At 35.5% G+C, this 14,581-nt stretch overlaps 1 protein-coding gene across 7 annotated transcripts in view; it reads right to left on the reverse strand.

Moving 5' to 3' along the window:
- ARL6IP6 (ADP ribosylation factor like GTPase 6 interacting protein 6) overlaps positions 1–14,581 on the reverse strand; it is a 270,193-nt gene that overhangs the window by 241,197 nt on the left and 14,415 nt on the right. Inside the window, exon 4 of one of the 7 annotated variants that reach the window (XM_029934580.1) lies at positions 6,278–6,367. The exons of the other annotated variants lie outside the window; for them this stretch is intronic. Within the exon in view, the coding sequence (XP_029790440.1) occupies positions 6,361–6,367 (7 nt within the window). The 3' untranslated portion in view covers positions 6,278–6,360. Of the gene's footprint in view, positions 1–6,277; positions 6,368–14,581 lie in introns of those variants that run through there. 7 annotated transcript variants of the gene reach the window in all.

Genomic DNA, 14,581 nt, shown 5'->3' on the forward strand with positions numbered 1-14,581 from the left:
CTCTATATGGAAAACCCAACAGACTCCACCAGAAGCCTACTAGAACTGATCCATGCATTCAGCAAAGTTGCAGGGTACAAAATCAACATATAGAAATTGGTTGCATTTTTATAAATCAATAATGAAGCAAGAGAAAGAGAAATCAAAAAACTGATCCCATTCACAGTTGCACTAAAAACCATAAAATACCTAGGAATAAACCTAACCAAAGATATAAAAGACCTGTATGATAAAAACCATAGAAAACTTATGAAGAAAATTGAAGAAGACACAAAGAAATGGAAAAATATTCCATGTGCATTGATTGGAAGAATACTGTTAAAATGTCATTACTATCCGAAGCAATCTACACATTCAATGCAATTCGTATCAAAATTGTACCAGTATTCTTCTCAAACCTAGAGCAAACTATCCTAAAATTCGTATGGAACCACAAAAGACCCCGAATAGCCAACGTAATATTGAAGAAGAAAACCAAAACGGAAGGCATCACAATCCCAGACTTTAGCCTCTACTACAAAGCTGTCATCATCAAAACAGTACGGTATTGGCACAAAAACAGACACATAGACCAATGGAATAGAGAACCCAGAACTGGACCCACAAATGTATGGCCAATTAATTTTTGACAAAGCAGGAAAGAGTATCCAGTGGAAAAAAGACAGCCTCTTTAACAGATAGTGCGGGGAAAACTTGACAGCAACATGCAAAAGAATGAAACTAGACCACTTTTTTACACCACACACAAATAAACTCAAAATGGCTGAAGGACCTGAATGTGAGACAGGAAACCATCAAAACCCTAGAGGAGAAAGCAGGAAACAACCTCCTTGACTTCAACCACAACACATCCCTAAAGGCAAGGGAATCAAGACCAAAAATGAACTATTGGGACCTCGTCAAGATAAAAAGCTTCTGCACAGCAAAAGAAATAATCAATAAAACTAATAGGCAACCAATGGAATGGGAAAAGACAGTTGCAAATGACATATCAGATAAAGGGCTAGTATGCAAAATCTACAAGAAACTCACCAAACTCCACACCTGAAAAACAAATAATCCAGTGAAGAAATGGGCAGAAGACATGAATAGGCACTTCTCCAAAGAGGACATCCAGATGGCCAACAGAACACATGAAATGATGCTAAGCATCACTCATCATCAGGGAAATACAAATCAAAACCACACTGAGATACCACCTCACGCTGGCCAGAGTTGCTAAATTGAACAAAACAGGAGACTACAGATGCTGGCGAGGACATGGAGAAACGGGCACCCTCCTACACTGTTGATGGGAATGTAGACTGCTGCAGCCACTCTGGAAAACAGTGTGGAGGTTCCTCAAAAAATTAATAATAGAACTCCCCTATGTCCCAGAAATAGCCCTGCTAGGGATTTACCCAAGGGATATGGGAGTGCTGATACATAGGAGCACATGTACCCCTATGTTCCTAGTGGCACATTCAACAATAGCCAAATCATGGAAAGAGCCTAAATGTCCATCAACTGATGAATGGATCAAGATGTGGTATATATATATAATGGAATGGCAATGAGAAAGAATGAAATCTGGCTTTTTGTAGCAACGCGAATGAAACTCGAGGGTGTCATGCTAAGTGAAATAAGTCAGGCAGAGAAGGACAGGTACCATATGCTTTCACTTGTAAGTGGAGCAGGAGAAACTGAACAGAGGACCATGGGGGAGGAGAAGGGGAAAAATAGTTGGTGAGAGGGAGGAAGGCAAACCATGAGAGACTCTTGAATACTGAGAACAAATAGGGCTGATGGGGGTGTGGGAGAGGGAAAGGGGAATGATGGGCAAGGATGCTTGTTGGGATGAGCACTGGGTGTTATATGGAAACCAACTTGACAATAAACTATAAAAGAAAAAAATAAAAGAAAATGTTAGAATTACTAAATGTGTATTTTATTATGTTAGGACAAAATTCTACTGCAACAAATTTCTAAAATCAAAATGGAAATGAGAAATATTATTCAATAATTATAAAATATATTAGAAAAATATGGTTATAAAGATAAACTCATTATAATAGAACTACTTTCACTTCCTAAAATATTAGTTATAGAAAAGAATTTAAAGAATTCCTTTCCAGTAATAAAGAAGCCTGCAATGATGTACTTATTTGGTTCCTGTTAGTGTTTAAGCATTTGAGCTCTGTAGAGATGTATCTGAATGCCAGCTTTGTCAATTAGAAGGGGTATGAAGGTAGATAAATTGACCTAACACTCAATCCCCCAAAATGGAAGTAAAAATAGAATCTTCCCTTATACAGCTACGAATCAGGTATCTGGCACATAGCAAATAATCAATAAATGTTAATTACTATAAAGTACAGAAAAGAAAGCTAGCTACAGATGAGATTTTAAAGAATTGTTTACATTCTATTTCATTCTCCTTTCCTTTAAGCAAAGCATCTACAACTAGACCCATCCCCAAACCAAAACAAAGAAACAGAAAACAAGATTATACAAACAGACCCAGGAGGTGGATAGAAGAAAGACACTGAAGAATTATGGGCTTTTGTATGTATATGTTCATTTCTGCTTGGTATTATCCTCTTCCTACAAATTCATAATCACTTCCCTTTATAATTCACTAGAGAACTTAGACTTCCAATATTTATATTAAGATTTTGTAGTCTGAAAATGTACTTTCTAGCAGTATATTTATATTGGTATTTAATAGTAACTTATAAAATGAATAAAGTATTCATGTTGTTGATTGTTTTTACTCCAGCACTGATTGACTCTGAACTCAATCTCTGTACTACATACCAGACTACTCTCTTGAAATCTTCATTTCTATATCATATTAATTTCAATATTTATTTCCCCTCATATATACTCCAACATTTAAGACACACTTTTACGGGGCATCTGGGTGGCTCAGTTGGTTAAGTGTTCAATTTCGGCTCAGCTCATGAACTCAGAGTTAGTGAGTTTGAACCCTGCCTTGGACACTGTGCTGACAGCTCAGAGCCTGGAGCCTGCTTCAGATTCTGTGTCTCCCTCTCTCTCTATTCCTCCCCCACTCACACTCTCTCTCTCAAAAATAAATAAAGACTAAAAAATACTTTTTTTAAAGACACACTTTTATAACACAACTCCTCCCATTTGAAACAGTAATTTCACTGCTAATTGATTTTGATCTAAGCAGAAAGCTCTCTGTGCTTGCCAGAATAAGAAATTATATTAAGGGCCTACGGTAAGAACCAACTGAGGGCACCTGAGCAGCTCTGTCAGGTAAGTGCCCGACTCTTGATTTTGGCTCAGGCTATGATCCCTCAATTTGCTAGTTCAAGCTCCCGCATCGGGCTCTAGGATAACAGTGCGGAGATTGCTTGTGATTCTCTCTCTCTCTCAAAATATATAAATAAATTAAAAAAAAAAAAAAAGAATCAAATGGCTATTTGTTTCTGTATTTGACTAGCCCAACTAGAGACAGGATGAGCTAGCTGGTACTAATTTATTCCCCTTTCACATACCTGAGCCGCCTTTTATTTATCATTCTATCCCTAAAAAAGAAATCTCCAATTCCCAAAGAATTTTAAACTATGTGATCTCTGGTTGGAATAACTATCAGTTCTTTATCTGGAATCCAAAGTTCTTGGCCAAAGAACTTTCTTTCAGAAACATAAAATGATACAACTTCTTTTGTATTCTTTGTTCTAAGAATTACTTATTATAAATTGCTGGGGAGAAGAAAACAGTGTGTATTCCAACTAACTTTAACAATGGTATTTAGGATATAAGTGTTAGAATTTCCAAAAGCCAGTTTCCCTCCCTTAGGAAATGCTGTCTCTCATTAAGGAAAAAACAACATACATTCACTCCTTACTTTATACTCTGAAGTTTACATAAAGTTATACTCTATTTTTTTACTTCACAAAAATTACTTAATGAATTATCTATATTAGGCATTACATATGGGAGACAGAGAAATTAGCAAGAATCAGTACTTCCCTCAATACTTCCCTCAAAGGCCAGTCTAATGGCATACTGTCCTCGCGTTAAAGTCTTACAGATAGCATAACTAGAACAGACAGGAACCATCGGCTTGTAGAACGGGAGAGATTTTAAAGAAGAGTTAATGCCTGATCTAAAACAGTATAAGGGGGGCACCTGGGTGGCTCAGTCGGTTAATAAGCGTCTGTTTTGACTCAGATCATGCTCTGTGGTTCCCAAGTATGGGTCCCATGTTGGGCATTGTGTTGATAGCTCAGAGCCTGGAGCCTGTTTCAGATTGTGTCTCCCTTTCTCTCTGTCTCTCTCCCCTACTCATACTCTGTGTCTCTCTCTCAAAAATAAATAAATATTTTTAAAAATTTTTTAATTGAGTATAAGGAAATTAAGGGTTCTTTTAAAAAATGTTTATTAAATAAATAAATAAATAAATAAATGTTTACTTATTTTGAGAGAGAGAAAGAGCACATGCATGAGCTAGAAAAAGAGGAGAGAGAGAGTCTCAAGTAGGCTCTGAGCTGTCTGTACAGCTCAATGCACAAGGCTCAATCCCACAAACAGTGAGATCATGACCTGAGCTAAAATCAAGAAGCGGACGCCTAACCCACTAAGTCACCCAGGCATCACAAGGAGGTTAAGAATTCTAAAGAAACAGCAACATGTATAGAAGCAAGGGACAATGGAGAGTGCAGGAGATGGTTAACGGTTTTGTACGGTTAGTGTGAAGGACCTGGAAAGTCAGCTCTTTCAAGTGGAATTTAACCATGGCTCTCCTACTTTATAAAACTTTAACCTACCTAAAACTCTAATTCTTCATCTTTAAAATAGATTAACAATTCCTCTCTTTAGTGTTTCTGTGAAGACTGAAATAACATTAACAGTACTATTGCAGTGCCTAGCATTTATTGAGCACACACAAACTTCAGCCTTTATTTTGTGCCCCCGACTGGTGGGAGTTACTAAGAGAAGGAGACCTGAAGGCAATGCCAGTTTTCTCACTTGAGTTATTGGCTAGATAAAATACTGCTCACCATGATATAGAACCCAAGAGAAGAAACAGGATGGTGGGCAGTAGAAAATAATGAAGTCAATTTTTAGATACACTTAAGTGAAAACACCTGCAGGACACTGAAGTAAAAATTCCCAACAAGCAAGAGAAAATACAAATAAAAACCAAAGGGGAGGTTTTCCAGGAAAGGCTTAAGGTAGGCCAGATAGACTTGAAAGTCTTCAGCCAGTTAGTAGTAGCTGAAAAAAAGTGATTCCACAATTGAGTCGTAGTGATCAGAAAGCTAGAAAGAAAAACAGGGGGCAGTGGTGTCACGTAAATTAAGAAAAGCATTCTGAAGAGGAATCATAAGCCATTTCAAGTAATGGATTGAAAAATGAACATTAAAGTTTGTAATTAGGAGGACTGCAGTCAATTCACTGAGAAAAAAAACTGAGTATAGGGGCAACTACAAGACACCTGCAGTCACTGTGCATACAGGGCTTACCTCTTCTTTAGTCTTCCAAGATGCTTAGATGTGGAAAGGATAACTGGACATGAGATTTTTTTTTCTCTAACTTAGGAGATACTTGAATGTTTTAGAAATATTCTAACAAGAAGACTAGATACAAAGAGGAAGGTTGAAATATATGAAAAATTGACTTGCAGGAGTGGGCAGGTATGGGATCTAGAGCAAAAGAAGTAAAATTAAGTTTGGGCAGGTGGAAGAACATTTCATTCGATGAGAGTGAGAGTGGGTAGGATAACAGGGATGTATGTAAAGTTTGTAATCATAAGAGGGGAATGAAAGCAGCAGAAAGTTCACCCATAATGAACTTTCGGTAACTTGACACGGAATCCACTGAAGAGTGTGATGTGATATAGATTTGGAATAGCCACCGCAGGCGTGGGGGTAGGAAATGGATTGATGAATGGATGGATAGATAGTGCTAGCTGAGATTCTAGTTCAGACTATCAGGGCTGTTAACTTTAGTTACTTAGATCTTAGTTTGGATGATTCACCTAAGCCTCATTATTCTCCTTATATGGAATGCCACAGGACTTGGCCTTTTTTAAAACGAATTTGAGGTCTTCTCCTACTTTAACAGTTCACTAGCTTTGCTACAGGTCTCTCTTTTGACCTCTAGAAGTTTGCAATTTTATAGGACAGGCACTTCAAACTTTTTTCTTTACACAGGTCAAGTAAAAGGAAGCCAGTTTCCTACAGTTCATAACAATGGAAAATACAAAATCTGATTTATTTATCTTGGCTTTCCTATTTCAAGGTTTCAATTAAAATTATTTTCCTTGTCACTTATTTATGTCTCCTACTCCATTCTTAATCCTGAAAAACATTTCTCAGACTTGGCAAGGAAGTCACTTAGAATTCAAGATCTAAAAGGAGAAATGACATAAATACAATGGGCTTTATAGTCATTTTATTTTTATTTTTTATAATTTTAAATATACTCATGGTAAACTTCCCTGCTTATTCAAATAGGCAGCCTTTAATTGAACTTTCGTTATTACTTTAGTGTCATCATTTATTCATTAAAACTCAGATATTCAGTAAGAGTTAGTAAGTTTATCAGTTAGGTATGAAGTAGTTCTTTGTTTTCTAAACTTGAGATGTAATTTTTAGAAATAGGTGTCATATCCTTAAGGCTGTAAAACTAACCAATTAGAAAGGAACTATATGAACAGACAAGCCTACCCCACCTAATATTTATATTTTTTACCCCCAAATTAAAAATCTTGTAGGCACTACCTAATTTCAGAGTAGTCTTCTTTACCTGGGGCTGTCCTACCACCTGTTTCTTCGTATAGGAACATGGCCTCACTCATTCTTTTTTGCATTGTCCATGGCTGCTTTGGTGCTAAAATGGCAGAGATGAAGAGGGGCCAAAGACCATATGATCCACGAACCATAAATACACATTACTTGACCCCTGGCAGAAAAAGTTTGCTGACTTCTTTCTTAAAAGTATAGTCCACACAGCAGCAATATATAAGCAATGCCTGTGAATTTCTTAGAAACTCAAAATTTCAGATCCCACTCCAGACATAATGAATCAGAATCTCTTTCCGTGAGATCTTCTGGTGACTCTAAAAGCCTCAAAGTAAATACTGATGGTCACTATTTAGAAATCTATAAATTAGCAAGAAGATTTCTAACAAGACCATCACTTCAGAAATCAATCCCAATTACTTTCTATACCAAAGCTTCAAATTTATTGTAATTTTAAACAAAGAAATAAGTTGAATAACTATAAAACTTGTTTATGATATCATCATGCTCTAGATAGATTTTATAACTTCTTTAAAATATTATATGACAGAGAACTCAAGTAAGAAATCAAGCAAGAGACTACGTGGGGAGAGAAAATTCTCTTATTTCTCTCTTCCTATGACATATTTACCTTGCTATCCTAGTGGCTACACACTGGGCATATAAGTGTGTATGCACACATACGTTCAAAATAACCCATTAGTATAAAATACGGCAAAATACTTTTGGAATGAAACGTCAAAGAATAAAATTAAAACTATCTTATTAGGGGCACCTGGGTGGCTCAATCAATTGGGTGTCTGACTCAGTTTTGGCTCAGGTCATGATCTCACAGCTTGTGGGTTCGAGCCCCACATCGAGTTCCATGCTGATAGCGTGGAGCCTGCTAGGGATTCTCTCTTTCCCTCTCTTTCTGACCCTCCCCCGCTCACTCTCTCTGTCTCTCTCTAAAAAATAAATGAAGTTAAAAAATTTTTAAAAATCACACTATCTTATTATTAATCAAATTTTAAAGTATAGTTATATTTGGGTGGAGTGATATATTTCAAATGCATATACATACGCAAACCATATGCATACATATTCAGTCACAAGATTTTACTAATACAGAAATAATTATAAAAATAATGTGCTATATAATTACGGTTTTGTAAAAAAGAAAATATTTGCCTATGTATAGATTTTTTTTAAACAGGGAGGTTAAACTAGTCTGTTAACACTAGTTATATTTCAGGGTTATTTAAAATGAGACTTTGAAAGCCTTTTACCTTCAAAATTATATAATTATATGCTGTTTTATGATGAGTTTTTATGAATTCTATATTCACAATAAAAAATCAATAAGGAGAAATTTAAAATACAACCACTCTCCCAATAATTTTCTAAATTATTGAAAAATAGAAAATGCTTTTAAAATATAAAGTCGTTAGGGGCATATGGGTGGCTCAATCAGTTAAGCATTCAACTCTTGATTTAAGCTCAGGTCAGTATCATGAGTTGAGCCCCATATCAGGCTCTGCTCTGATGCCAAGCCTGCTTGGAATTTTCTCTCTCCCTCAAAAAAAAACAAACATTAAAAAAAATAATAAAATATAAGTATCATTAGAAACATGACTGTGTATTGACTTCAGGGTTTATTGATAACTCTGAGATAAAATTATCTGGATAAATACTTAAAAGATGTAAAAAGTGAGGAAAAAATATAAATATAAACACTTAATGTTGAACTGTAATGTTATCATTCTTAAAAATACATAGGAGCTGATGGTAGACATTTTGAGCATTTGCTCCACTGCCCCATTACCCTTATAATTAATCTAATATTTGCATTATAAGTTAATAAGTAAATATCAGTTAATAGAGTATCTACCATCTTAAAGGAGCAAGCTCATTTATCCATCTACACATTAGTAAACTATGTTATAAAAGAATTTAGAATTTGAACTTTAAGGGTTTCCTCATTTTTTTTCATGTTTATTTTTGAGAGAGAGAAAGAGAGAGAGAGAGAGAGAGAGAGAGAGAGAGAGAGAGAGAGAGAGAATGGGGGAGGGGCAGTGAGAGAAGGAGATACAGATTCCAAAGCAGACTCTAGGCACGATGCACACAAACCATGAGATCATGACTTGAGCCAAAGTCAGATGCTTAACAGGCTGAGCCATCCAGGTGCCCATAGGGTCTCTTCATTTTTAAAAACACTTTATTCTCCTTAGCATTTTAGTTTCCTAGCTATACAGCCAACTTCCATGGTCCTACTTCCACTTCTATAGCATAAGGATGGTCTGCATGAGGTCTTTAATCCCTCCTGGACCTCAATTCTGCAATAATTATGCCTCGGTATATACAGGAAAGTCTTTTATCTAGAAATTTACCAACGAGAAATTTTAATTGAGTCACGATCCTATGCTTTGCCTGTGCAATAATAACTAATGTAATGACCTATGAGCACTGAAAGATCCTAAAGGTATGAGAAAAGTTCTTTAAAATGAAATTTCATATGTATACATTTTAAAATCTCTAATTGTACTGCAATTCCTTGACAATTAGTCTAAAGGAAATACAGGTATTATCTGGTTGGATGGAAGTACATATTAAGTGACAGTTTACTTTACATACATATGTGTATATATATCTATGTAATCTACTTGGCTGCAAACTGAATGTCAGACATTTTAACTTTATTTACCAGTGTGTTGAGGTAGAAAAATGCCCCCAAACATCCATCTGTGCTAATAAGCCCTACCTTGATTAAACAAAGTCTGTATCTCATAAAAAGTTAGGGAAAATAGTACAAAAGATATAAGAATAACAGGATTCCCAACCTTTTAGATTTCATGAGTCAGTTTTACATTACAAAGATTTTTTTTAAAAAAGCAAAGCAAATGAATGCCACGTTTTACTGCCAACTTATTTTGCCAAGAACTGTGTTTGAAAACCACTACCATTTAGGGGTGCCTGGGTGGCTTACTTGGTTGAGGTCATGATCTCACAGTTCGTGAGTCCGAGCCCCACATCAGGCTTTCTGCTGTCAGAAAAGAGCCCACTTCAGATCCTCTGTCCCCCTTGCTCTCTGCCCTTCTCCTGCTCTGCACGCGCACTCTTTCACTTTCTCTCTCTCAAAAATAAACATAAGAAAAAAAAGAAAACTATTACCATCTAATATCAGCATTGTTTCATGAAAAGAAAGAGTATCTATATAAAAAGAATCTAAAGAAGAGAAAAGAATGGAAAGGATAAAAATCTCAAAATAAATAAAAATTACCAAAAAAAAAAGAATTGGCAGTCAGCAGCAGCTTCAGTCTGACATTCAGCTTGAAAAATCTCAATAGAAAAGAAATACTCTGAGAAGACCGTGCCTGCTTTTTCACCTAATACATTGGGTGCTTTAACCATTAAACTTAACATTCATTGCCTATGAAGACTGATACCATTGTTTTTATCCCATTTTAGAGAGGAAATTAAAGCTTAGAGACACTAATTGACTTGCTCAAAACTTCTGCTAGTATATGATGTAGGCTGGATATGGAAGCTACCTCTTCTGTCTTATAAGCCCTTTCCTGTATCAGGCTGCCTCTTATAATTTACAAAGACTGTTGACACATAAAAAGTCCCAAGAGCAAAACTGGCCAAGTATCAGGTATTTCTTATCAGTGCTGTTCTGTGCATATGGAATACTGTGCCTTTTCAGGAGCCCACACGTAAAACATTGTAAATTGGCATAGCAAAATCCATAGCAAACATGTACAAAGCAAATACTCAATCCTATATTACTTTATGAAAACAAGGAAACCAAGAAATCGTTAATATGATTTCTTATGGATATTGTTATCTTATGGATATTGTTCTCTATTTAAGTATCCATTCAGAACAGTAATGATATATATTTTATAAGACATGCATGATTTTAACCCTTCACTTTAAGAAGCCACAGTGCAGTACCATCAATATATTCATTAATAGTGACCATATTCAACTGATGGCTCCAAACAGTACCTAGATAATGAAACTTCATGATATTCAAATATCAAGGCCAGGTTCTTGATCTATCCTCTTCTGTCAGTAGTTTTTCTCTCCTACTGCAATTAGCTAGCCATCTGACATCTGTTTTTTTAGTCCAAGGCAATAAACAATCTGATTCAACAAAAAGACAGCTCTCCAAAATCTATATAAAAGAATAGTAGAGTCAACATATTGTGCTCAATTAAGTGTGTTTGGAAAAGGAACTTCTAATTTAAATATGAAGTCACCCACTTTTCTTGACCTCTAAGACTTCTACTACTGCCCAAGAACTCAACCCCATTTCTATTATGACTTTTACTGTTCTATTTGTCCATATCTTAACCCCTAAGAATTAAAGCCCTCAAGGGCAAGAAGAACAAGAAGTTAGAGAAAACTCTTTAATAACAGAAAAATAAATCTAGTGTTGAATAGAGAAAGAATATAATACAGCAATGTCAATCCTAAAACTGGAATTTTCTAGGATTAAATACTTTACTCATTGTCTGCTTCCCAACTACAACAAGACATACACACAAATGTAATGAAAATTTTAGTATTTCAGCATTTGATTATATCCAAGACACTACACATAGAAAATGAGTATCAGATCACGTGTTAATTTTTAGTTTGTAAAAAGTTAACAGAAGCAGTTTACCAAAAAGCAATTCAAACAAAAACCAACTGTTCCCTTTTTTGTTTCTCACTTCTAATTTACTTTGCAGATTCCAAACACCATTGTAAGGTAATATACTTTTTTAAAAAAACAATATATTGTAGAAATAAGTTAGTTTTTAAAAAAATTTTTTAATGTTTATTTTCTTTTTGAGAGAGAGAGACAGAGCATGAGCAGGGGAGGGGCAAGAGAGAGGGAGACACAGAATCCAAAGCGGGCTCCAGGTCAGCACAGAGCCTGACGTGGGGCTCAAACCCACCAACCGTGAGATTGTGACTTGAGCTCAAGTTAGCACCTAATGGACAGAGCCACCCATGTGCCTCAAAATAAATGAATTTTTAATGAAATTAAAAGCATGTGTGTTTTGAAACTGAGTATTATCTTGATATTTACCAAATATCATTTGTGATTGGAAAAGGATACAGAAGGTAGATAACTCACAGTGGTCTTGACAAAAAAGACTAATAGTACCAGAAGGCAACATATAGCCCCTGGTTTGTATAGTAACTATGAAATAGTGACAAATTCTATAGATGATATTTAAAGCAGCTGTAGTGAAAAAACACAACTCTTTTCACTGGCACATTCCTAGAAATCCTTACATAATACCAATGATTGAAAGTGTCTCTACTTTTTGACCATGAACTCCATGTCAAATAAGTCATAACTGCAACCAATTCATTCTATCCTCAAAAAGACTCATCTTCATTTATAACATTCAACATGATACATTTCTTAGAACAGAAGTCAACAGAAGATTTATGAAGAACTGAAACATTCTCCAAAATCTACAATACTGTAAATGCATGACAGGGTATTTACACAATATTTCTTTTTTTAGGTATTCTTTTTGATTAATTTTTAAAAATTTACGTCCAAGTTAGTTAGCATAAAGTGCAACAGTGATTTCAAGTACACAGTATTTCTCAACAAGGAGAAAAATTACTTAAAAATCAGGTTCTCAATAAAGAGTTTCAATAATCCAGACTTTGGACAGATAGCCAATTCACCAGAAATCTTACTTCATGTTACCTTTGACCAGCATGACGTTAGAAATTTCCAGTAATATTTGATTTCTATAACACAGTTAGCCCATCCTTAATCACTTTAAACACAAGTATTGATTTATTTTTTCTTACACAAGTAAGTCTCTGTGGGTATTTCTACCACAAAATGATAATCCTATCCCTACCAAGTTAACTTCTTGGCTTGAAAGTTATAGTCACATGTTGTTAAATTTTAATTTTGATCTAAATGTGCATTTTTTTCATGCCAACAATAAGGTTTTTGTTAATTAACAGTATTGACTGCAATGAAATAACACCCTTAACTTGAAAATGTTGGCCCATTCCATGCTGACAGTGCAGGGCCTGCTTGGGATTCTCTCTCTCGCTCTTTCTCTGCCCCTCCCCTGTTTACACAACATGTACTCTCTCTCAAAATAAGTAAATACACATTAAAAAAAAATGTTGGCCCTTGAGGGGTACCTGGGTGGCTCAGACAGTGAAGCATCCAGTTCTTGGTTTTGGCTCAGGTCATAATCTCACAGTTCATGGATACAAGCCCTACACTGGGCTCCATGCTGATAGTACAGAGTTGGCTTGGAATTCTCTCTCCCTCTCTCCCTCTGCCCCTCCCCCACTAGCACTCAGGCTTTCTCTTAAAATAAATAAATAAACTTAAAAAGAAAAAAGAACGTTGGCCCTTGATCCCTGACTCTAAGTAAAATTACTATAGGACAGACAAATTTAATGACTTTTTCACAATTTTTTATATTACTGTTATTAAACATTTTGATTCATAATTACAAAAATGAACTTTCTACACTGTGTTGTTTGCTAAATCCATCATGTACATTATCATTTTTCCTCTAAATTTATATTTTAGACTATTTAGTAACATTTCTATCCTAGGTTGGACATTTTAATAATTAAATGCTTTTTTAGTTTTTTTTTTAGTGTTTATTTTTGAGAGAGAGACAGGGCATAATCAAAAGAGAAGCAGAGAGAGAGGGAGACCCAGAAACTGAAGCTGGCTCCAGGCTCTGTGCTGTGAGCCCAGAGCCCAATGCGGGGCTCAAACTCTCCTGAACCACAATATCATGACCTGAGCCAAAGTAGGAAGCTCAACTGACTGAGCCACCCAGGTGCCCTAATAATTAAATGGTTTTTATTTTTAGCATGCTGAATAACTATAAACCTGCAGCTACATCACTGCACCACTAGATGGGGCACAAGTAATGTGAAATGTGCAGAGCAGTCTAAAGTAGAGAACACTGGTCACTAAAAGAAAAACAATAGTTAACAGACAGTGAGATGTTAAGAACAGGTCTTAATTGGATTTAGCAATATCAAATGGGCAAAACTGCCACAAGGCAAAAGCTCCAGTGAGTGCCTTTAACTGTCAATAAGACGAAGCTGTTTCAATTAGTGAAATACCTCCTGATTCATTTCAAAACTCAAAGGAAGTGGGCTTAGCTAGTATGGCAATAAAAAAACAAAAACAAAAACACAATAAACAGAGTCAGATGTCAGCTATGTTATCACATGCAAATTATTTGGCTTTCTGCAACTTGTTTAAATTCCCCAGGCCTCAATTTCTTCATCTGTTAAAAAAGTGGAGGGCCTAGACTAACGATAATAGCTAAGGGTGGCTTAGTTCCCCCATAAGCTTTACTACGAATCGCTAAGACTTCCCTAGCAATCCTAGAACATTCATTCACTGTTAGGAAAAATGCAGCTTTAAGGCACATCTATTCATATCTAACTCCCTTCCCAATCAGGAGGACTCAAATAATGGAGTATCTTTGTATGGGTATGTCACATACCTAGATGCATTAGTTTCTGAAAACTATAATTAAAGCAGATAATCACATGTGAAATACTGATTACATATACACTGTTATATCTGCCTGGTTGGAAATCACTGAGCAAACTGAATGAATGAATGATGAAAACTAACGTGAAGTGAACTGGAGATATTGATTAAGTAGCATAGAAGAGCAGTAAAATTTATAAAGTAGTGAGAAGTATGGAAAGCCTATATAGATAGTTCAAAGAATCTAAAGTTACCACCTCATTATATAACATGGTAACATATTTTCAGAATCAAGTAAGAAAATAATGTAAAAGCATAATTGATCCAAATACAC

The sequence above is a fragment of the Suricata suricatta genome, chromosome 3 (assembly GCF_006229205.1).
Source record: "Suricata suricatta isolate VVHF042 chromosome 3, meerkat_22Aug2017_6uvM2_HiC, whole genome shotgun sequence".
Classification (NCBI taxonomy): Eukaryota; Metazoa; Chordata; class Mammalia; order Carnivora; family Herpestidae; genus Suricata; species Suricata suricatta.